This window comes from Aspergillus sclerotioniger (assembly GCF_003184525.1).
Source record: "Aspergillus sclerotioniger CBS 115572 chromosome Unknown BO94scaffold_6, whole genome shotgun sequence".
In the NCBI taxonomy this organism is placed as follows: Eukaryota; Fungi; Ascomycota; class Eurotiomycetes; order Eurotiales; family Aspergillaceae; genus Aspergillus; species Aspergillus sclerotioniger.
The window spans coordinates 40,950-64,735 of NW_020290996.1; the positions used below are offsets into that span (position 1 = coordinate 40,950).

General features: G+C 51.8%; 5 protein-coding genes across 5 annotated transcripts; 3 read left to right on the forward strand and 2 right to left on the reverse strand.

Moving 5' to 3' along the window:
- Positions 1 to 802: 802 nt before the first annotated feature.
- On the reverse strand, positions 803 to 10,739 carry BO94DRAFT_341451 (membrane morphogenesis protein VPS13). Its single transcript, XM_025607037.1, has 4 exons — positions 3,204 to 10,739; positions 1,530 to 3,153; positions 1,060 to 1,476; positions 803 to 1,004 (listed from the first exon to the last, which is right to left on the reverse strand). The coding sequence occupies exons 1-4, from the start codon at positions 10,638 to 10,640 to the stop codon at positions 964 to 966; spliced, it is 9,519 nt and encodes a 3,172-aa protein (XP_025470143.1). The 5' UTR covers positions 10,641 to 10,739; the 3' UTR covers positions 803 to 963.
- Positions 10,740 to 11,683: 944 nt separating this feature from the next.
- Positions 11,684 to 13,028, forward strand: BO94DRAFT_510844 (DUF3429 domain-containing protein; the record flags this gene model as incomplete). The annotated part of the gene is made up of 4 exons (XM_025609745.1): positions 11,684 to 11,902; positions 11,964 to 12,008; positions 12,113 to 12,337; positions 12,397 to 13,028. The coding sequence occupies 4 exons, from the start codon at positions 11,684 to 11,686 to the stop codon at positions 12,817 to 12,819; spliced, it is 912 nt and encodes a 303-aa protein (XP_025470144.1). The 3' UTR covers positions 12,820 to 13,028.
- Positions 13,029 to 17,858: 4,830 nt separating this feature from the next.
- On the forward strand, positions 17,859 to 19,746 carry BO94DRAFT_459635 (glycerol kinase; the record flags this gene model as incomplete). Its single annotated transcript, XM_025607849.1, has 4 exons — positions 17,859 to 18,127; positions 18,191 to 19,185; positions 19,243 to 19,409; positions 19,465 to 19,746. The coding sequence occupies 4 exons, from the start codon at positions 17,859 to 17,861 to the stop codon at positions 19,744 to 19,746; spliced, it is 1,713 nt and encodes a 570-aa protein (XP_025470145.1).
- A 261-nt stretch (positions 19,747 to 20,007) lies between these two features.
- On the reverse strand, positions 20,008 to 22,688 carry BO94DRAFT_341523 (putative G-patch domain protein (TFIP11)). Its single transcript, XM_025607038.1, has one exon. The coding sequence runs from the start codon at positions 22,588 to 22,590 to the stop codon at positions 20,269 to 20,271; it is 2,322 nt and encodes a 773-aa protein (XP_025470146.1). The 5' UTR covers positions 22,591 to 22,688; the 3' UTR covers positions 20,008 to 20,268.
- A 208-nt stretch (positions 22,689 to 22,896) lies between these two features.
- Positions 22,897 to 23,786, forward strand: sod2 (superoxide dismutase sodB; the record flags this gene model as incomplete). Its single annotated transcript, XM_025609002.1, has 4 exons — positions 22,897 to 23,026; positions 23,090 to 23,496; positions 23,546 to 23,613; positions 23,667 to 23,786. The coding sequence occupies 4 exons, from the start codon at positions 22,897 to 22,899 to the stop codon at positions 23,755 to 23,757; spliced, it is 696 nt and encodes a 231-aa protein (XP_025470147.1). The 3' UTR covers positions 23,758 to 23,786.

The window sequence follows — 23,786 nt, forward strand, 5'->3', positions numbered from 1 at the left end:
GACGCATACAGGTGAATTTGGCTGTATTGTATTTGTACTGTGGTTTGTGTACATACGTACATATAGCGTGCATGCATCGAACTCAATAAACTTGCAAGTAACATCATCAGCATACTATATAAATGGAGTCGCTCCCCGTTAAGTCCACCATTCAAGTACGACTTGTTTACTACAATGTCCGAAGGCTGTGAAGATTCGGTTCAGGAGCTAAAGTATGCTAGATTGTCTGGTAACTTCATAGAACTTTATCAAAACCTATCACTACTAGTTCTTTGTAGAATTCCTCTGACTGATACCAACTTAGGGACTTAGTAGTATAGTCATTGCCAGTGATGGTTCATTTTCGGAAGCGTAAAGTTCATTCAGTCATGTGGGTTGGTTATATACTATAGTTTACCATCTATCTAGTAGTCGTTGCTACTAGATGACCCGATGAATTTCAATATAAAAACCATCGACATGAGATCCAAATACGATTAATGTCTATTCTAGTAATTGTAACATTACTAAGTACTACTGTATTGTATAGAAAGCTTCCTTGGTCATAACTATCAGGTGACGGCGCGGTCTCATCTTTTGATTATTCCTGGTTTGATCAAGTCCAGATGCGCCTATGTACGCGCGGTGAATAACCTAGATTGACAGATTGAAGCCCGATACCTATATATTTTGATGTGATGGACTGCAGGGAAGATTAATTAGAAACATTAAGAGACCACTGCGTGGCAGACCACTAATGTATGTACACTAATAAACAACATCAGGAGAATCAAGGAGCAGGATGGAAGAATCAGTTACTCGCTTAATCGGCAGCGGCAGGAGAGGAAAAAAGAAGAGCAATAAAACATGATAGTGTGTCATCATTTCAATCTTTGCTTTTTACCACCTTTCATGTCAACCTTGCTAGGGAAAATTCAAGCAACCACCCGCCGACGTAACATCGTTAAGAGAATATAAATGTTCTTAGCTACGAGAGTTGTACTTCTCGTTGAAGGCGTTGACGGCTAAAGAAAGGTTAACATCATGGCCTGGCAATTCAATGACTCTATGGTCACTTACCAATGGCTATCTGCCGGTACAGCCAGTTCCTGGAGCTTTCATCCTGGACCGGGATAAAGGGGCCATTGGCACCACCCTTGAGTGTGATGCTCATGCCTGTGCGCTCCTTGGAAATGGTTTGGATGTCCGTTAATCGCATATCCCATTCGGTTCGGAGCTTCTTGGTGCGCACGAGGATAATCCGATCGTATGTCAACATGACCAGCATGTCTCGGCCCGGAAGCTCCAGGTGTGCGATATAATCCTCGTTGAAGTATTTCCCGTCGTCGGAGGTCTTCAGCCAGAACTGTCCCAATGCTTCGCGCTGCGAGTAAGGTCGCACAATACCATCAGTGGCGATGAAGCGGGTGAGGCGAACACGGTCGAGTCCCTCGGCATCAAAAACGGTGGTAGTGTTTCGTACACCCTCGGCCAAGTCTGTTTCGGAGTCAGTATATGTGTCCCTATCGGAAATCTAGTCATTAACTCACTTGAGGCAAGATCGAAGGCGCCTATCGCGGGCTTGGTGGCCAAACCCAGGACACCCTTTCCAACGCCCTTGAAGAACCCTTGTATGCCTTCCTTTTCGGCACCCTGCAGTGGATGACGAGCAAGTCCTCCAATACCGCTTGCTAGACTGGTCGCGAATGCATTGCCACCCGCGGTGATGCCATACAAGGCGTGTTTTGGTCTGTTCCGAGATTTCGACATCCGTCGCTGATCTTGGAATTCCTTGTCAAGCGTAGCAGCAGCCAGACCCTTGGACATACTTCCAGTAAGCTTGGCCATACTGTCAGAGAAACCAAAGACAGACTTCTTCACAAAGCTCGTAGCGCCCTTTGCAATACCGTAGCCCAGCTCCTGAGGTCTATCGGTCATCACTAGTCCCTGATATGGCTCGTAGAAAATTGCAGCCACACCAGAACTAACGTTGTTGAACAACCCAACAGGATTGCCCAGGAAATCCGCTGAACCAAGAACAACATGCACTTGGCGAAGGAATTCTTGCGTGTAGTGCCTCTGGATGTTGCTGGCAAGCACCCCAAATGAGACTCGAGCATTCTCCAGCATTAGGGCGTTCAGACGAACAGGGGCGTCGTTGACATTGCCCATCGACATTGTCATGACATGGACAAAGAACATCAGAGGGTTGGACGGTTGCAGAGCATCATCCGCGTTCACACGCTCGGTCCGCATGAAAGAGATATCAAGCTGCATAGGTTGCAAATGAAGGAGCTCGAAATAGACGTCTTGGGCAACGCCTTCGTTCTGCGGCTCTGGAATGTTCAAGTTTTCATCGCAGAGCTTTCCCTCATGCTCCTCAGACCATGAAGCACCGGGTACCTTGACAAAGTCCAGCATTGCGACAATGAAATCTTCGTCAAGCTCCAGAGTCATCTGCTGCAGAAGCACAGTGGCATACTTGATATAAAGAACACCATAAGAGTCGTCCTTGACCCGCGTGACCATGGCATGGAAAATAGGGTGCGCCTCCATCTCTTTTCCAGTCTTGGGAACAACACTGGGATAGAGCAAGATCGGGAAAATACCCCCGTAGAGCTGGTTATCGATTTGAATCCACTTGATCGTAGTGTTCAAGGTCTGGTAGACCCTCGACTCTCTAAATTTGATCTCAATGTCGCGGAAGGTTAGGTAGAGCAGCTCCTTCAAGTTCTGGTTGATCAAAGAAATGCCAATGCCTCCAAGGCGAAGTTGGGCTTTGAAGTTGACGTCCGAATCAAGCTCTTTGACCTCGAAGCCTGTGCTTAAGCTGCTTTGGGATGCCTGCCCTTGCCCCTTCTGCTTGTAAATGCTCTTGGACGCCTTGAAGTTCGACAGGACTAGAGTCTGAGTTGGCCCATCTGCGACAATGTTGATATCAATGATTTTCTGTGATTCCCCGTACTGAGTTGGGGGGATTCTCATTGGTATCAAATTTCCAATCTCAGCGAGCTTGATGTGCCTCTCCTTTCCTTTACATGTCAGTACAAGGGACTTGTTCTTTGTAGCAGGATAGTCCCAAGCATATGGCATAATGCTGCGGGGAGGAAGACGGTAGCGAATTGGTCGCCAGCCATTTGACCTGTCTTCTTCATCATCTTCCAGGTTCGGGTTCTACGGCTTGGTTAGCAATGCAATATTCGCGGTCTAGATAGTATACTCACAGCTTGGTAGAAGATGTACTCCATGTCACTTTCGTTTCGCATGGAGAATGGCCAGTGGCGAGGCTCGAAACTGAAGTGAATGAACAAGGTAGCACCTTCCATGATAACATCCACTTTAATAAGCCTTTGGCGCTGGTTTGCCTTGGCGAGCTTGACATGAACTGTTCCGATATCCGCGATGTTGAAGGGTGATGACCATTGGTTGTTGACGCCCGGGAAGCAGAGACAGAGCTGCTTTTCCGCGACTTGGCGTAAGAAATGTAAAGGTATCAGGTCACCGCCCTTGATTTGTTGAACATTTGATGAACCTGGTTCCCGGACTAGGATGTCCTCGTTGAGTTTATTCTTCAGGACGAAGCGCGGTGCGATAGTGACAACCTTGGTCAGTTTGTATTTGCCTTCGCCTTCAGCGACAGACACTCCAGAATGGAACTCGGATCTACCATTCCTGTCAGATAGAACAACCTCGAATGTGCTTCCAATGGCTTCAAAACTCTGGGGCTTGCTCCAAGCAGAGTCACCGATTCTCAACATAGACCGATTTTTCTGATCATCCGTTGGATAGGAGTACATGTATGGAAGCGCCCGTCCACCGTGTCTCGGATCGGCCATCAGCCCCTGGCCAGCCGCCGATCGGGCCGACTGCAAAAAGGCTTTGCTTTGGATTTCCATAGGAAGGCCTGTCTTATTCAAAACAAGGTAAGGGCTGTAGACGGAGATCTTGAAGGCTCCACCGCTGTCGGGCACGTTGAAGTAATGAAGCTTTAATCTAAGCTGGATGCCTCGCTCATCCTTCAAAGAAAGCACATGCTCTCTTCTATAGTCTTGAGAATTTCCATTGATGATCGCGAAGTCGCTCTGCCTAAACACGGTGTCCTCCAAGTCGACGCTGAGGAGCAGTAGGTGAGATAGCTCAACGACGTGTACGGGGCTGACTCCACCTTTGCGTAGGAAATTCGTCCAGTCCTTCTTTGTGTTCTTGTCATAGATACGATACTTGAAGTCGTAAGGCAGGAGATTCTGGATCTCAACTGGAGCAAAGATGCGGACCCGCATGTAAGGATAAACACTGGTTAGCTTGTCTCGGGCGTTGAAGGTAGCATGCATTTGGAAATAGAAAGGAGGAGCTTGTTGTCCGTTTTCACTTATGCATTTGATTGTCCGAGTTGGCCGACGCATGAGGTCTTTCCAGTGTAATTGCTCGCGAGACCAGTCATAGCCAAAGCCCTGATCAGGGCGAATGACAAGCGAATGCATGTAGGCCGCCCCAACAGGTGCAGGTCGGGAATCACCAGGAAGAATCTTCTCGATCTTCAGTAGGTGGCCATCATTGGGGTTGAACACGCCCAGCTCCACAGGTATTTGTGTGCTGTTCTCGACGACCAGTGGTGAGCGAAAGGTGATATACTTGACATTGTCGGCACCCAACTTCACCTCCACAAGCAGTTGGTGAAGAATACCGTCTTTCTTAGGCTTCAACCCGTACAGGATCTCGCCTTCCCGAACGACGGGGATGCGGCTTACACTCTCGAACCCACTCCCTTCGAGCTTAACCCCAACAAGCCCTGCATGGCCTTCGGGTGCGAGCGTCTCACGCATAGCAGTGGAGTCCTCAAATCGCCAAGGATACTCTTCACCGTCAGCCAATCTAGCAGCTGGCCCCTCTTCCTCCGCACTGACATCAGCCCAAACATGCAGGTCGAAACCAGTGTGGTTACGGATCCGATAGGGCGCATCAGCACCCCTCGGTTTGGAAAGAACGTCTTCGTCCGTCGATAAGAACTGGAAAGACTTGGATGCCAGTGCAATTGTTGCTGAAGTAACCGTAAGCTCCATCGTCTTGTGGGAGTAGGCATCTATAGAAAGTAGCTCCGGCGCAGTCTCCCTCGCCACATGGAACCCTAGCTGCCAGGGCTCTATAAGGGGCTCCCAGGCCGACTTGGAGAAGTTGTACACATTGACAAAAGTATCAAAGTTGGTATCGGCATGCAGCGTTGATGACCAGTCCCGAACATCCACGTTGAATTTCTTGACGCTCCAGTCTAGCAGCGGGAGGTCGTGGAGGTCGCCTATGAGGATCACTCTAACGCCATCCACCTGAGCAGTCAGTTCCTCCCGCTTCAGCACGGCGGACTGTTGCGATACGAGCTCCCGGCCTGAGTTGTCGGGTGCGGCAACCGAGTGTCTTTGAGACCTTGAGGCCACCGCCGTTGATGATGGCCTGCCGCTCGATCGTCTTCTGGAAGATTTTGGCTTTATACTTTTGACATCCGTCAGCTTCTTCGGCTCGTCGCTCTCAGCCGGCTGTGATCCTTGGGCTCTCATTTCGGATGCCTTATTAACGATCTGAATTGCCATCAATATGTCGCGAAGAGAAAGGCGTAGAACCAATGGCTCTATGTGAACGTTAATGGAGGTCAAAGATGACCCCTTTTCCTGTGGGCGACTGTCCACAGATACCTCCAATGTGAAGTCATCCAGAATACGAAGCCTGCTTGTCTCAAACTTGTCCATGCGGCACAAGAACATTCCCACCTTGCTGATCTGCAGCGTGGAGACATTTTGGTGGGAGAATAACATCTGTTTCGTTCCAAGGACGATGGCCTCGGTATGCGTGATGGCGGGATTCGCGATGGTTATCACTTGAGCGTCGACAAGGTTCACTCTAAAGGACACAGTCATCTGACCGCCAGTAGCAGTGGCAACTGTATCGGTCCCATTTGGAGGTGTTGTTGTAGACTCGTCAATGCTGTCGGCAGTGCTGGTCCTTGGCTCCGATTCATCAGGAGACTCGTCGCCTTCTTCTTCGACCACTGGCTCTTCCGTAGCGAAGGCCGCATTGGTAAAAGATTGTAAAGCAGATAGGTAGTCCAGGGCAAGTATAATGCGCGGGCTGTCGATGGTCAGCATTGCTATGAGATGATTATTTGGCCCTGGGGACATGGAGACGCTGGCCATAAACTGCTGCTTGACATCGTTATTGATCAATGACATGATCTTTCGGAACTTGTTTGTGTCCTTGTTGCGACTGTCGCGAATGGACAGCGAGTGGATTAGGAGTTCAGATTCCAAAGAGCCATCTGTCAACATGCGCAACTTGACCCGTGTGTCATTCAGTGAGAACTTAGACAGACTGGAATCCTCCAAGCTACCAACGGGCGCATCGTCGTCAGCAAGAATGAGCTCCAGTCCCACGCTATCCACCTTAAATATCATATCAAGCCGGACCCAGGTTTCGCCGTTAGGAGTTTCCGAGGATGTAGTTTCTTGAGCTTGCCTAGGCTGCATGGCCCGAGACCCAGCCTCCCTTGAAGGTTCTGTCACCGATGAAGGAAGTGATTCCATGGCCTCTAGCTCTTGCTGTTCCGCATCAGTCGCGAAAGCGCTGGGAACCCTCTTGGAAAGATCAAGTAAGAACTTCAGCTGTTTCTGTGATATGCGAAGGTTGATAGGAGACAATGATCCCTCAATTTCCATGTCCGGGCGTGGATTGTCTTGCTGGTGCTCAAGATAGCATATACTAAAGTCAAGGTTGACTTTCTGTATCATCTCTAGCTCCTCTACAGTATCCTCATCATAGTGGAACTTTGAAGTCAGGCGGATGTTGCGGATTCCGGAGGAGATCAGATTGACAGCAGGGCTATCGGTATTTTCATCAAGGGGGACGAATGTATTCTTAGCGTATATCTCACCGAGGTGAGCAGTCACTGTATCATGGGGAAGGTCTTCCCTGATGGCTCCTGGGAAGACCAAGATTGGAGTCATAACCACCACATCAAACCGCATTCGGGAGGCGTTTTCTTGGAGCTGGTTGGCCTGGTTCGCTGCAGCTTGCCGTGCGGCATTGAAGATAGCCTGCATCTTGCCGAACTTGACCAGGAAATTGATAATCTTGCGGTATGGCTCTTCCAAGAAATTGATCTTCATTGAGCCCGACCGGAGGAAGACTTCCGAATCATACCCCGGGTACTCTGCACTCTCGGGATCGAAGGTTTCATACTTGAAATCCGCAAAATTCTCGCCTTCGATAGTCAAGAGTCTCCGAAGGTCAGAGGTCTCTGAAGCACCCGTGTTGACGTCGTCAATCAAAGTCAAGCTTCCAATTCGTGACTGTATCAGCATCGTACGGCCTACGAGCGAAATGCCCACGTCGGCAGTGTGGAGGCTCAGCGTAGCTAGCCTAACGCCATCATTGTTGAGGATAAGGGCTATACTCTTCAAGTCAGCTTTGATGCGGATCTTTCCACTTTGCTCCGGCGGTTCCTGAACAGTAGGGATGTCCTGAGCTGTTTCACTTGACTCAGAGATCTGATTGTTTGGCTGCTCCGGGTTCGTAAACGTGAGCAGGACGAAATCTAAGAGTGTCAAGAGCGTCTTCCTAGTGACGACGAGGTTTATAGTCGAGACCGACATATCAAGGTTCATCGCTACACCTTCGTATGTGGAATGGAACTCAGGGGACTCTGGCTTTACTCGAACAAACTTGAGATGGAAAAGATCCTTTTCTTCGTCAGCATCGAACCCCTTAGACGACAGAATCCTCTTGAATTCCGGAACCGGGTTCTCTTCGATGTAATCATCGACACTCAAGGACTTCAGGACTACTTCTGCAACCATGTCAAAGGGCCGCATGTAGAAGTCCAGGGCAAATCCTTCAGCGACCAATTCCACAAGCAGGTGGTCACGTAGCGGATCCCTTGGATCAGAGCGAGACAACGAGCCGCGAAGCCGGCCAACAGTGAACTTGAATTCGAAGTCCCGACGATGTATGTTGGTTGGCTTGTCAATGCTCTTTCTCCTTCGTTCATCATCGGACTCATCATCGGAATCTTCGTCAACAGCAGGCAACTCTCTGAGACTTGACGGTTGGAAGGAGGAAGACCTTGCTCTATTGCCAGAGGCAGGCGTTTCCTTCGTCTTTTGATCGACGCTGTTCGACTCATCATTGTCATCGAAGCTGGGGATCGCAATATCGATTAGTTTCATGAGACCCTTGTACTTAGTGTCAGACATGGAGGCATGTAATTCTGGGAGGTGGCCAGAAATGCGAGTCCGAGTGAGCTCGGTGACCTTTGGCACGATACACATCTCGAGGGCAAAATCCACATTGATGCGATCGATGATGTGTAGATTCCGGGTCTCGACATCTGTACTAAGCTGCGACTTGGTGGTATCGACGCCAGGGCCAATGAGAACCTGTGTAGAGTCAAGTTTGATCAAGAACCTATCATAAAGAAGGTGCTCGAGTTCCTTATAGTCCCCTTCCTCATACTGTCGCTTCTGCTTCGATTGAAGGTCTCTCATTGTCTGCCGATCCACGAGTTCGCTATTCACACTAATGTGGCCAGCATCGAGAATCAGGCAGAGGGAGCTCTCTTGTGTGATACTCTCCGGGACAATTATCAGAGGTGCATGGATATCAAACTGTGCGTCGACCTTCTTGTGCTCCTGCAAGGCAAACTCCAAGCCCGCTCGGGTCTGCTGCCGAATACCCTCTACGGTGGCACCTGCTGTGTCCAGGAGGGCACCAATCGACTCCATATGTCTCTCCGGCGGCTCGAAGAATTTGACAATCTCAACAATGAAGGCGGGATTGTAGATGACTTCGATACTCTTTAGCTTGACCTTTACGACCGAATCGGCGTCGCTTTCGAGAGGATTTCTCTCCAGTTCCAGGTGGAACAAGCCATCTCTATAATAGTCAGAGGCATCATCGCTAGCCTCGGCATCTAGTTCGTTGTCCGAAACCTGGGACAGGCGGTTCTTCGGTTCCGGCAAAGAATCCTTGACCTTGACGATCTGTGGGTAAAGGGTGCCTTCCGTTGTTCCATCATAGACTCGCAAGCCTCCGAGATTGAGGTCAATGAAGAAAGAATCAGGACGCTGCAAGGCTTTTGCCCGGAAGTTGTCAAATACCAGCTTCATGGCCTCATTCGCTTTTCCGTGGGGGTCACGTTTCAACGTGAAGCTTCCAGCCCTCAGACCAGCATTAACCTGCAGCTTCACCCAATCCCTTGGGACATCAACGCTGTCCGCAATCGCTTTCTTTTCGTCCCAGTCGATCGCATTATAAAGTTCTTGGCGCTGTTCCTCAGTCATTGCGGTCTCCTCAGACTCCTCTTTCTTGCTGCCCCAGAACCATTCTGACCAGCTTTGCTGCTGCGCAGGCTTCTTGACACCCACATTCTCTTTTCGTAACTGGTTTCTTGCCAGTGATCTCCAGAAGCGGATGTCCTCGTAGTTGAGCTTCCTCTGCAGGCGTTCGAACCTTTCTTCATCGGCACCAGTCAGAGTTCCTTCGCGCTTTTTCTTCTTGAATAGGTCGATGTAAGCGATACGATCGTCCCGTCGTTCCTTGATATAATCCCAAGTCCAACGCCTATTCCGATCGTGGATCTTGCTCAGAACGGCATCTCCGGCGAACCTAAGCCAAGCCCTGGGGTCTTCCTTTGGTCTGCACTTCGGCTGAAACTTTCTGTATTCCTGATGGCGGATGAAATAGTGGAAAAGATCCACGAGCATCAGCGCATCCCGATACTGATGATCATCAAGGACGAAACTCAGTTCATCAAACAGCAGTCTCGCCTTGATTGCCGCCACATCATGCTCGCCCGACTTATTCATTTCTAGGCCAGCACGTCCGCTGACCGGACGGAGCATGAACTGTACGTTTTCTTCATTGTCAATGCCAGTCCTTAGCTTGTCGATCAACTCCGCATGGCCAATTCCTTGAGCTTCTGCGCCTATGTCTGAACCTCGACCCGTACCCAGAAGTTCTGCATCGGTGTTCCAGTAAATCGCAAGGGCGCCGAGAACGGCCATTTTGTGTGTCGTACCAGAGGTCGACTGAATGAAGGTGGGGTTCCATTCGGAGTCGGTACTGACCGCGCTGAGCTCCTTCAGCGTTACGCCAACGGCGAAGGGATGGTCAGGGGAAGAAAGCGAGTCCTCGTAGCGAAAATGCACGTTTTTGATGGATATCTGAAGGTTGTCGACAACGGCCGTTACCATACTTTGGGTGAAACTTTGATTCCGACGCTGCTCTTCCTGGCTCATACCCTCTGTGTTGCGTTCCTTGAGCATTTCCGCGCTTTCAATCTTTTCCATTTTTAGAGCATGCGCCCGCCTGTCTTCCTCCTCCGGGTCGTAGTCCTGATCTTCCTTGGGAGCCGCAAGTAGAAACACATCTTCAATATCAACCTTAACAGGTTTCCCTCGCAAATTCGACCAGGGAATCGACAGTGTAAGTTCTCCGACATGTCCTTCCACAACGTTGAGGGGGAGATGTAATTGATCGAGGGCCTCTCGTCGAAGCTCCAAGTTGTGAAGCTTCACATCGCCGGACCAGATACCGATGTTGAGCTGTCTGCCATCGAAGTTCTTAACGTACATCCCCAGGAAGCGGTTGAGCAAGTTAGCGACCAAACCCTCCAACATAGTTGCGGGGTGCGGCCGTAACCCGGGCCGGGGGCTTCTGCGTAGCGACCGTAAGAGATGAGGGAATTATGGTGTACAAATTGTCGGTGATGCCGGCCTGAAACGATCCAAGAGTTAGTAGCAGTTGATGGGGAACAGAGGGGCGGCCGAGGCAGTACAAGGATAAAGGAAGGAAAGACCTTGCTGTAATGCGCGAGCTTTAGTTGCACTCGCAGATTGTAGGAAGCAGAGCCATGCAGAAAACTGGCTCAGTGTGCACGCGATACGGTTGCGGGTGGCTAGTGCAAGATATGGCGTCCGGAAAATGGAAGTATACCGACCAGTGCGGAGAAAACGAAAGAGGGACGTGGAAGGCTAGCTGACGTATTTCCCGCGGGAGTCGGGAGGGGAATCGAGGTTGGGTATCAAGCTTGGCCTGGTTACCCAATTGTGAAGGAGTAAGTAGAGGGAGAGACTTGGTATAGGTAGATGAGGGTACCTGGGAAGATGATCTTCGGCAGAAAACGAAGAATGATGATAGTAGTAATAGGGGGAGAGCGCAGGGTAAGAGGCCGTGACGCGGTACGGGCTACGGCGAGGCAGTAGAATGGGCGACCAGGCCCTGAGTGACGTCGGTGCTTCTGCCATGGCATGGCCTGAGCTGAGAGACCCTCGCCCCGATCCGGCTTAGTGGTTTAGGGCTGCAGCCCTCGTGGCTGAGTCAGCCGCGTGGTGAGTCGGGCCAGTCATGCCTGAGGCATTACATATGACACCTGCGGGGTTGGCGCCTGTGGTGTGCCCGAGGACGACGTTACCGCACCTCAGCAATATCACCTCATCCATTCGTGGTCTCCAGGATCGACTGTTCCCCGGCTTAACATCTCCACTCCCACGAGTCAATCTCGACCAATTTCTGGGTGAATACCCTCATCTCCGCTCTTGCACCTTTTTCTCTTCTTCCATCAGCTCAATTGGGTGTGTACCCTCGGGATTGACTGCATCCGAGCTTTCCAGCCTTCACTGCTAACCGCGATATCGGGAAAAAATTAGCTGTCTAAACGACAATGTTGTACAGAACCACCGCTGCCCGCTCTGTCCTCAGAGCTATCTCGAGCTCCAATGCCTCGGTCGCCCGCTTGGCCCTGTCCAACAATGTCTTCAAGGCTCCCTTGACCTCTTCCGCTCGTTATCCCGCTCGCCCGACCACTTCTCCCAGCCTCGCTCTGGCTGCTCGCAAGCCCGTCACCACCGCCCTCGTCCGCCATTCGTCCACGTCGTCCAAGGTGAGATGGCCTGGGCGAATTGAGTACCGCGGACGATTCAATTGCTGACCAGGATCCACAGGATGGCGAGGATGTTGACATGATGGCAGGCATCAAGACCGAGGCTGTATGTATCTGATACATCCCTAGATTTCTTCTGCGGGGCGCCCAATGCCCTCCGCGGTACCCTCAGGATTCGATGCGCTAACATCCGGTTTTCGTGATCTATAGAAAGTCATCAAGGACACCTTCAGCCTGGAGGCCGTCCCCAAGGAGGCTCTCTACCTCGGAATGGCCGGTGTCATCCCCTACCTTGCTACTTCCCTCCAGACCGTCTACCTCTCCTGGGAGATCAAGGCCGCTGCTATGGCCGGTGATGGTCTCCTCTTCTCCGGCCAGAGTGCCGAGCTGATGCTGCACATGATCGAGCCTATCCAGGTCGGCTATGGTGCTGTTGTGAGTAGTGGCTATCTTTCTCATTTGCAAACCCTCAATCTAACGAGACATGACGATAGATCCTGTCCTTCCTCGGTGCCGTCCACTGGGGTCTTGAGTGGGCCGGATACGGTGGCAAGTACGGCTACAAGCGCTACGCTGCCGGTATCGTCGCGCCTGCTGTCGCCTGGCCTACTCTGCTGCTCCCCGTTGAGTACGCTCTGATCTCCCAGTTCCTTGCCTTCACCTTCCTGTACTACAACGACGCCCGTGCTGCCGCCCTCGGTCGCGCCCCCGCCTGGTACGGCATGTACCGTTTCGTCCTCACCTTCATTGTCGGAGCCAGCATTGTTGCCAGCCTGGTCGGCCGCGAGCAGATCGCCGGTACCCTGACCACTGAGCACACGATCAAGGACAAGATCAACGCTCTGATCTTCCTGCAGAAGAAGGAGAAGGAGGAGGTCGAGGCGCGCCGTCGTGCCGAGATCGAGGAGTCGGAGTAAGGGACGATCGTTCCATGAAACGGCACGTGCAGCCCGAAGGAAACACAAGGGCAATCGGAGAGAGGGAATGATCACCCAGGCTGTCCGTGGCAGCAAGGTGTGACACAGGAGAATCATGTCGATTAAGTTAAGTTGAGTATATTGGTTGAGATTTCTTGTAGATTACATGCGAAATCAACAATCCAGCAGACGCTGGTTTTCATTTGTGTTAGAGTAATTGATTAGCATAAAAGTAGAAGTAATCAAGTACATTCAAGCCATAAACAGTATATACTACCAAAAAATTATCCAAGATCGTCCCATTTAAATCCAGCCCGACCCAGACCCCCGACCCAGATCCATCCAGCTCAACCAACCATCCCCAGACCTCCCCCCTAAATCCCCAAATCCCCAGAAAATCCGGAGATATATATACACAATCAGGTGACACAGCACCACCAAGTACCTCCCACCACCAACAACAAGAAAAACAAACCCGCCCCCCAAACAAAAATAAAATTACCCCAAAAGTGGATCCCACGCAGCAAGGGATTCGATACGGAAAGCATGAAGAAAGAAACAAACCGGGGGGGGAGGGGGGGGGAGGCGGTGCGGGCGCGAAAACGCCACCAAAAAAATCGTCTCCAGGAAAGGAAAGTAAGACGAGGAGTGAAAAGAAAGAAATGTCGGGAATCCGGGTCCGGGTTTGGGGTTCCATAACTTACCGGGTTTGACTTATCTTGCTTTAAAGGTTAATGTAAGGTAAGATAAGGGCGTGTAGGTAGGAGGGTAGGTAGTTGGTTGGGTTGGGTTGGCATGTGGGCGGTGGTGGTGGTAGTAGGTATGCAGGTGTTACCTACCTACTACTTGCTTTGCTTTTTTGCTGCAGGGTATGTACTATGTATCTGCCTAGGGATTTGGGATGGGATGGGGTGGGATGGGTGATTCCGGAGGGTCCGGATAAGTGTGTCTGTGTCTGTCTATGTAGGTAGTGTACATTGCAGGAGGATAGGTAGGTAGGTAGGTACATAGTGTAGATCAAGGACCATCTACTGTACAATGTACACTGTGAATGACGATTCGGACCAAGATGGTTGAAACAGGTTTCGGCGGGGGGGGGGACAGTTCTGGATCGAAGATTACTATTACTTACTACAGTTCATTATGTTATGTGATGGACTTATAAGCATGGGCTTTTTTTAGTTTGTACCTTAGGCACACATGCACCACACACAACTTTAACCTATCTATCTAGACCAACTAGTGCGTTCTCTGTCCGTCCGATACTGATAGATAGATAGATAGTAAGAAGGTAAGGTAGATGTGTCGGGCCGGCGAGACGAGCCCATCCATGGTTTCTTCACTATCACTTTGCATCATTACCAGAAATGATGAAGATTTCTTGGCACTTAGGGTCGGGGATGGATCCTTTAGTGAGGTCATACTGGGGAAGGAGGGGGACAAGTTGGAATTACATAGTAGATGATGACCTGTTGATCATTTTGCCCGGTCAATTGGGGAGGGGAAGAGAACCACAACGGTTCCTGGGGCGGGTTGTTCGTATACCTGAATAGGGATAGATGGCAGATCAATGTCGTGGGCTAGTTCATGATGAGCGGCTGGGTTGCGTTGCTTGATTGATGTTTGTGCCTTGGGGGTATTGGTCGCTTGGGTGTGGTTTATTGAGGTAGCTAACAGTAGTACTATTACTATCTGCTACTTAGTAAGGGAACCTGGCAAGTCCGGTCGAAGACGTCACCACCCGAGGATATCGCGAAGTCGGTCGTGGCGATCCATTACTCTCCGTAGGTACTCCGAGAAGTAGGTAGTGTAGGTAAGAGGCACATGAATTGGATTTCCATGGGAGGGGAGGGAAGTTTGAAGCGATTTGAATTCATTCATTCATTGATGGATGGATCGGTATCGTGAAGGTGGTCCAGATATTGGATAATTAAATCCTACATAGTACTAGTATATTGAGTACTAGTACTATATTTCTGGCGCAATCTGGACTGGTCCGGGCACAGAGAGTATTGGGGGAGTTGCCGGAACGCCAGGACGATAGCCGGGAGAATTGATCCCGTGGCCCCCAGGCCAGCTGCTAGACTCCCCAGCCAAGCCGAACCGACTATCCGGATTGCAAAATTTCTCCGTCTATCACAGCGCCGAACGAGCTCGCCTCCCAGACCTCTCTGCCTAATCTAGAATGGTACAGCGACACGCTAGAACGTCGCCAGTCAGGGGCGGCGGTGGTCTAGAAAAGCAAAGGTAAAAGTGATCACGATGGAAGGAAGCGACAACACATCCAGCCCATGAGAGCGGTCACTTGACTTTTTGTACGTATGTATGTATGTATGTGCTTCTGTGCTCAAGAAACGGGGTGAAGGGACTGACTACACAGCAAAGAAGGCGATCAAAAAATAAAAAACCCAAAGGAGAATTATTCATTCATTCGGTGTTCAAGTGATCAGAAAGAAAAAAAAAAGAAGAAAGAATATTGAGCCAGGGGCAGAAGACCGGGTCTAGATCGCCGGATGCTCGAACAGCGTGTGAAAACGGACTAGCGGGCGAAAAATGGACATTGTCATGTGCTCGATCGACAGGAATCTAGTAGAGCGCAGAATCCCATAGCGGAGTCGGAGGGACACCCGCAGAGCCCCTCTTTTGCGCGTTTCGCCCTCAATCCTCGACAGCATCCATTCAGCGCCGACTCCGCCGTTCTGGTAGTCAAGTCGGATCCTTGGCAGGGATTGTTGTCAAGGGGGCAGGAAGGAAGGAAGGCGACACGACCGACGGTCTACGGTCGCCGGTAGTGATGAACTGGAGGTCAATGGAAACTGTAGTCTAGGGATGCCGATTGTAGATCTGCGTAGGACTTGTTCGGTATATAGGACACCTATACAGTATACACTGCATCTGAGGTCGAGTTGTCAGGTCGGGCAGGCCTACGTATATTAATGTACGATGCATTGAGATCTGGCATTGCAATGTCTCGGTATTTGCGCCTATCTATGTATCTCGGTGTCTTCACCTTCAGAACCAGGGATTATGATAGATCAGAACCGGATCGTGAATGAATTTGGGTCGCAACTCGCGAAGCAAATCACATTAATAATATACCAGGGTCTATCGGAAATCCTGGACATCTGCCATGTTTCAAATGGCAATCTGCGCAGGCCAGTCAGCCCTTAATTGCTTGTTTGAAGCGAATCGAATCCTGATGTTCCATATGGCTCCGTGTTCGCGGGCGGTTCTAGGCACAGATGCTAGCTAATGCGGGTGGAGGGATTGACCTGGAAACAGAAATCCATGGAATTTTGATGGGTCCGCAGTCGATGTCATGTGGGAGCCCAGCGACTATTCTTAGCGCTTTTCTAACTCCGGAATACTACTACCTGCCTGCTCGGCGTGCTGGGTCGGATACCTTGCCGATGAGAGCGACGACAACCGTATACCCGGTCCGCTGGGTGACAGCTGGCGAGGCATTGGCGGTCTCTTTTTTAAGAAAAAAAAAGGTGTTGATGAAGAATCAGATCGTCCATGATTTCAAGAGGGATCCAATGGGATTCAGACAGATGTGCAATGGAAAAAGAAAGCCATCCACACCTGCCAGGTACTCCGTAATCCGTAACGCTGATGGACGCCCACCAAATAAGCTAAGAAGATAAGAATGGCGAGTGACCAGGGGTAAACCTTCCTAAATTCACCCAGAAGGCATGGTTGCCATCCGCGTAAGGGGGAACCTTCAATGCTGGACAAGCCAACGGGGGGCATGAGGGAGGGGCGGGTGTCAATGCTGACGACGGGGCAGAGGTCGTCTGATCAGAAAAAAAAGAGGCCCAGAAGGGGGGAGGAAGGCTGCTGTGGGAAGAAGGGATTGCCCATTGCTGGTTGCTTTCCAGTCCTTCCCTTCCTTCTGTTTTCCCCCACGCCCCCACTTCTCCGCCATGGACGAACGGGGATTCAGCAGATTGCCAGATTGGGTGTGGCTCGCTCTTGGGAACTGGTATCGTATTCGAGTATTGAATGGGTTGAATCTCTCCCTTCCCCGGCCTAGTTTCATCGATAGCAGCAGGTACTGGTACCGTACTAACGATCTAGGTCGAATGGACTCGACTCTCCCCCGTTGGAAATACCACCTAGACCCAGGGGATTCCCCGGAACAAGCTATGCATGACCCAAATCCTATCGGGCTGGGAAAAAAGGGTAAAATAAAATAAATAAAAAAAGGGAAATTTGGAGGGGACGGCCACGCATGGCTGTAGGAATAAAAATAAAAATAAAATAAAAAACTGATTATCAGAATATTCGAGGCCAATTCTCCCAGAAATAAAAAAAAATAAAAAGGTCCCACCGAGTTGGATAAAGAGTCTCTCTCGTCCGGCCTCCAGCATCCTCTGGACCAGGGCTGATTCCTCCTTTCTGATCTCTCTTCTCCTTCGCCACCCCAATAAACCACACCCGGTCCCTCAGTGACCTCATACCTTCGCGGACACTCTCCTCTCTCGGTCTTGCTCAGCCTTTCAGCTTCCTATCCGCTGCCGCTCTTCTCCAGTTCCCAGTCCGTTCTTCTACTTCTCCAGATTCGCTCGGCTTCCTCTCCACCCAATCGCTAGTCACGTCTACGTCACCATCCACCGCGCTGGGTCATCTTTCTCCCTCACTTGTACTACTTGCACCACCAGCACCACCACACACTTACTTCATTTGCCTGCTGCAACTGCCGCCACCGGGCGCGGTCTCACTTGTCGTAGCTCCCAGCCCTACTTCCTACTATCTCCCCTCGTCCGTCTTAAGTACCGGACTAGGGACGTAATCCTGATTCCCCCCTTTTCTATTTCAATACCGCCACGATTTCTCCAATCAGTTCTTCCCTTTTTCAGGCTCTGCCTTCCTGGTCACTTCTTTCCTCCCTCTTTAGGAAATCAGAAGTCGGAGCCTCAAAAGCCCCTCCCTCCGCACACATGCAGAAATCACCCTCCTCCACGTCCTTTGCTTTCCCAGCATCCATTCTGGACAACACCCCCAAAACCAAAACCCCTCCCATCACGACCTCCAAGATGAGAAATCCCTTCGATATGACCGATCTGGATGCCGTCGTCGAGCAGGAAGAGGCCAAGTCCTACATGGATATCCACGCCTACCAGTCTCATGATGGCAATCGCTCCCTGCTACAGAACGAAAACCGCCACGGGGGCAGTCTGAAAGATCGCTTCATCGGTGCCATTGACACCGGTACCACCAGCTCCCGCTTCATCATCTTTGACTGCACCGGCGTTCCGGTGGCCAAATATCAGATGGAATTCCGTCAAATTCACGAACACTCAGGGTGAGTTTTCCAGATCAATAGCAATTGGTCTACGTGAGCTAACATGCGCCCGTCTTTTCCCAGATGGCACGAACAAGATCCTTTCGAGCTCGTCGATTCCGTATACACCTGTATTGAAGAAGCAATGAAGACTTTCCTCGCTCTCGGGCACTCCCGGGACGACATTGAGGCTATCGGTATCACCAGTCAACGAGAGACAACCCTTTGCTGGGACTGGGAGACCGGCGAGCCTCTACACAATGCGATCGCATGGCCCGATACCAGAACCACTGGGCTGGTCCGAGAACTCAAAGCTAAGAAGGGTGCGGACGAACTGTCGAACATTTGCGGGCTTCCCCTGTCGACCTACCCGTCCTCCGTCACACTGGTCTGGATGCTCCGCAATCTCCCTGAGGTTAAGAGGGCCTACGATGAGGGTCGCCTCGCTTTTGGTACGGTGGATACCTGGCTCTTGTACAACCTGAATGGTGGACCGGAAGGCGGTCGGTTGGTCACTGACGTCACCAACGCCTCGAGAACCATGTTCATGAACCTTGAAACCCTCGATTATGACGACCGCCTGTTGAACTTCTTCGAAATCGACAGGAACAAGATCAAACTCCCCGAGATTATCCCGTCGTCGGACCCTGAAGGTTACGGGTGGGTCAGAGACGGCCCACTTGAGGGCATCCCCATTACCAGCTGTCTTGGGGATCAATCGGCAGCCTTGGTTGGTCACTGTGCATTTACTCCGGGGTCAGCAAAGAACACCTACGGCACAGGGTGTTTCCTCCTTTACAACGTTGGCGACAAGCCAGTCATTTCCAAGCATGGTCTGCTTGGAACAGTGGCCTTCCAGTTGGGCAAGCATCGGAAGCCAGTGTATGCGCTCGAAGGCAGTGTCGCCGTTGCTGGCAGTGGTATCTCCTTCCTGATGAACAACATGGGTTTCTTCCGCGATTCCCGTAAAGTCAGTGACCTTGCTGCATCCGTTCCGGACAGTGGTGGCTGCTACTTCGTGACTGCCTTCAGTGGTTTGTTTGCGCCTTACTGGATTGACGATGCCAAGGGAACAATCTGTAAGTTCAAATGCACTCGCAATTTCTCAAGAAAGAACATTCACTGACTCCACGTAGTTGGCATCACCCAACACACGCAACGTGGACACATCGCACGTGCCACCATGGAAGCCGCCTGCTTCCAGACCAAGGCCATCTTGGATGCCATGGAGATGGACAGTGGACACAAGTTGTCGGAATTAGCCGTTGACGGCGGAATGAGTAATTCCGATATCTGCATGCAGGTATGTTGCTCTCGTGACACTCCACTTCCGACGGTCGGAAACTAATTCCAGCCAGACCCAAGCCGATGTCATCCAGATCCCTGTTGATCGTCCGGCCATGCACGAGACCACGGCGCTGGGAGCCGCGATCGCAGCTGGCTTCGCGGCCAACATCTGGCAGGAATTCGAGGAACTCAAGGACATGAACCGCGCCAACCGCACCACCTTCCTTCCCCACGCCTCCCCCGTACAGAGCAAGAAAATGTACCGCCAGTGGACCAAAGCCGTCGAGATGTCGCGCGGCTGGATCGACACGAATGAAATGGACGGCGAAGAGAACGGCGAGAACGGAGCGTAATAAGCTTCGCTCGTCCTTGGTGGTTTTTTTTGTTTTCGATCATTGAATTAGCGATTTAGCGTCCTGGTTTTACATTGTCTGCACTCGGGGTTATGGCATGGCTACATGGTTCAGGGGTTCGGCCTCATTCGATGGATGGATGGCAAGGGTTCAATTTCTGGGGATACCCCACTTCCATATCGGGTCCACTATCGGTATATACAGCTGCACGGCATTTCACTTATACATATTCATGTCATTGATATTTTAGATAGATTATAATAGGAATGACGTCTTGATGACTGAATGATGTTCCCTATTTAGAATCAGTTTTATATGCTGATCCCTTCCCCATATTGACGGATACATTCACATCATTACTATACAAGATAATCCGCCCAAGGCATCAAATCCATATGGTATCATAACTCGAAGAAATAAACTGTAATAACAACTAATCGCCCGCGATCAACCAATGCAAACCAATCCATCCAAAGCACAAAAGCAACATATCTAAAGTATAAAAAAGGTGAATAAAACTCCTCATTTCCCCTCCGCCCTCTCGACCAACCGATCCTCCAACCCCATCGGCTCCCACGTCTCCTTGGCCTTCTTGTTCTGCACCCAGACCACATCTCCCTGGACGAAGGCCACCACACCGCCTTTGCCCGTCGCACTGGCCGTGATACGGAACAACGGTTGACCGTTTTGCGGATGTGCCTCCCGCAACGGAAGCATGATGAGGCCTTGCTCCAGACACCAGGATTCGAGAATATCTTTGAAAGCGACCTCTTCGAGGATTTTTTGTTTGCGGGGTGGTTCGGTGGGAAGGGGTTTGGATGTGAGTGGGGGTTCGGTAGTGGGTGCAGTTGTGGCAGTGGTTGTGGATGACGGGGGAGGGAGTTCGGCGGCGGCGCGGTCGCCGAGTTGGGAGGCGAGGTCCATGGTTTGCAGACCCTTGTTCCATTCGTCGTCGACGATGGTGAGGTCGTTGATGTCGGAGGGGATTTGGCTGCGCCACCAGGTGAACCATTCGGCGACTTCTTCGTAGTTGGGGTCGTTGGTGAGCCAGATGTAGAGGATGTTGTGCCATTTGGGGAAGAATTCGGCGACGAGGAGGAGGCCCGTGACGTTGGGTTTGAAGAAGTCTTTCCATTTGAGGACGTTTTCGAGAGGTGCGAGGTCTTGGTCTTGTGGGTTGACTTCGAAGTCTTCGCGGAGGTGGCGGCCGAGGCGGGGGAGGAGGTGGTTGCGGAGGCAGGCGTCGAATTCGGAGCCCAGGGCGTCGCGCCAGAGCTCGATGCCGTTGATGAGGCCCTTGCTGAGGTCCCATGTGTCGAGGACGACGCGGAATTTGCGCTTCGCGTCGGAGAGGAGACCGGTTGGTTGCTTGGGGTTGGTGTGGCGCTCGTCGAGGTATTGGAGCCAGGTGAAGACCCACCATGGGAAGCGGGTGCTGTTGGAGGATGAGGTGTGGTGGCGTCTGCTGCTGCTTCGGGGCTTCCATTCTTTCAGACCGCTGGTGAGTTTGGGGACGACGAGCTGGTCCAGGACGTTGGCGTAGATGAAGGAGGGGAGGAGCTCCTTCCAGGCAACGATTAGGGAGGTCACTGGGGCGGATTCAAACACGTCCCAGTCGTTGAGCAGGGCGGAGCGCACGCGAGGGAGCCACAGGGTGTAGAGCATGGTCTCGTAGGGGGATGTCGACTGTCTCTGGGTGTGCTCGTCTTTGGTCTTTCGGAGTAGAAGTGGTTGGAGACGCCGGAGGTTGGAGACGGGGTATGTCGGATCCCTGAGAGGTTCCCATTCTTCCATCGCTTGACGGAAAAGAGGATGAATCGCGGCGACGGCCGTTTCAGGCAGTCGGTATTCGTCGAGTTCGTTGCGGTACTTCATTTCCATAGATTCCAGCTTGTCGGTTAGTTCGTCGAACTTCGCCCGGGTGTCTTCCTTCTGGAAGATTTCTAGCTGTCCGATCGCTGCGACGAGCTCAGTCAGCTGGTCGGCTTTGAGCTGATTCGTGTCCAGCTGTTCCACGACTTGGGCCTCCTCGAATTCAATGTACTTCTTCCTCTCTGTCAAACCCTTCCACTCATCCGCAAACGCTTCCAGGTCGTTTCGGGCGCGCTGCGCAATTTTCCAGGCCTCTCCCTCGCCTTGAGTGACGAACGTCTGCGGCGTCATCAAACCAGCGGTGGACGTCAGCACCTTCTGGTCCTTGCCAGTCGCATCGATCAGCGATTTCAGGACATTCGGAACCTCCAAGCCCTCCATGTCCTTCTCCATCTCGCGCGCAGTCCGGAACTGGGGCTTCGCGCGAGCCACCGGGGTCCCTGTCCCACTCCTGCCCTCTCGTTTGCACTCCTCCTTTTTCTTTTGTCGCCTCTTGCGCTCCTCATCCGAGCTGTCGTCAACGGACTCGCCCCGAAGAGCTGCTGCCCGTTTCTCCTCCGTTCGTGCTTGCTTCGTCTTCTCACGGACCGCACCCAAACCGGCACCCTGGGGACGAGCCTGAGCCTCGATCGGATTGACGATACCTTGCCCAGAAGAACCGAGACCCTGTCCCTCGATGTAACCCATCTTGGCCATCATACGCGCGGCGAACGAGTTGCCTCCCGAGGAGGCACCTTTGCCGGCATTGTTGTTGCCGCCTTTCATCGCTGATTGCGCGCTGTTATTCCATGGATTGCGACGGGCACCGCCTAGGCCGCTGTGAGAGGGAGGCGACTCGGAGCGAGATGACGCGCGAGCAAAGCCACGGAAGCCCATGGTTGGGCGATAGGCTTCTTCTTCTTCTTCGTCGGGGCTCATGTCGGCGATTTTGCGTTTTTGGCCGGCATAGGGCGAAGACGGGGGGGAGTCCATGACCGGACCGGAGGGAGCAAGGCGACGATAAGGAGGGGCTGAGATTATGGGGAGGGAAACGAGAGAAGGCTCAGCAACATCACGAAGATATCAGGAAGATTATTGCTTGGTAGATGGATGAAGCTAACCGGAGGTGGATCCGACCTGGCGAGTTCGGGGCGGGGAAATGCGCTCTCCGAAGCAACAATGACGTTGAACTTCCTCGTCCGGTTTCTTCCCTTCTTCCTTTTTTCTGCAACTCTCCTCTCCCTCCTCTCCTCCAGTATACGGTAATAGCGTCGCTCGGTTTTTCACATTCCATTTACAATGGCTGCCACTCTCTTCCGCACCTCTGCCCGCACTGTCCTGCGCGCCGGAGCTTCGGCTACTCCCAGAGCTGCCGGTATCGCGGGCTTGACTTTTGCCCGCGGCAAGGCCACCCTCCCTGACCTGACCTGTACGTGCTCAGCGGCAACCTGTAGAAGGATCTAGGACCCGTCACGGAACTGACCCTATGCAGACGACTATGGCGCTCTCGAGCCCGCCGTTTCCGGCAAGATCATGGAGCTTCACCACAAGAACCACCACCAGACCTACGTCAACAGCTACAACACCGCCATTGAGCAGCTCCAAGAGGCCCAGGCCAAGAATGACATCGCAGCTCAGATTGCCCTCAAGCCCTTGATCAACTTCCACGGTGGTGGTCACATCAACCACACTCTCTTCTGGGAGAACCTGGCTCCCAAGAGCGCCGGCGGTGGTGAGCCCCCGTCCGGAGATCTGTCTACGGCCATCAACGACAGCTTCGGCAGCCTGGAGGAGTTCCAGAACAAGATGAACGGTGCTCTTGCTGCCATCCAGGGCAGCGGCTGGGCCTGGCTTGTCAAGGACAAGCAGACCGGCAACATTGCCATCAAGACCTACGCCGTAAGTCCTGCAATGGCCAAAATAAAGCGATTAGCTAACAGTTACGCAGAACCAGGACCCCGTTGTCGGTCAGTTCCAGCCCCTGCTGGGTATTGACGCCTGGGAGCACGCCTACTAGTATGTGCACCTCTACCGACCATTGACTAGATCAAAGCTAACGTTGTTTTTAGCCTCCAATACCAGAACCGCAAGGCCGAGTACTTCAAGGCCATCTGGGAGGTCATCAACTGGAAGGCCGTGGAGAAGCGTTTCTCCGCGTAAACTCTTCCTGAAACGAATATATATTGGCG

Coding starts and splice junctions, on each gene's coding strand:
- BO94DRAFT_341451 (XM_025607037.1), bottom strand. CDS start 10,640: ATGTTGGAGGGTTTGGTCGCTAACTTGCTCAACCGCTTCCTGGGGATG. Junction 3,154..3,203: donor AGTACATCTTCTACCAAGCT/GTGAGTATACTA, acceptor ACCAAGCCGTAG/AACCCGAACCTGGAAGATGA. Junction 1,477..1,529: donor CGCCTTCGATCTTGCCTCAA/GTGAGTTAATGA, acceptor ACTCCGAAACAG/ACTTGGCCGAGGGTGTACGA.
- BO94DRAFT_341523 (XM_025607038.1), bottom strand. CDS start 22,590: ATGGACTCCCCCCCGTCTTCGCCCTATGCCGGCCAAAAACGCAAAATC.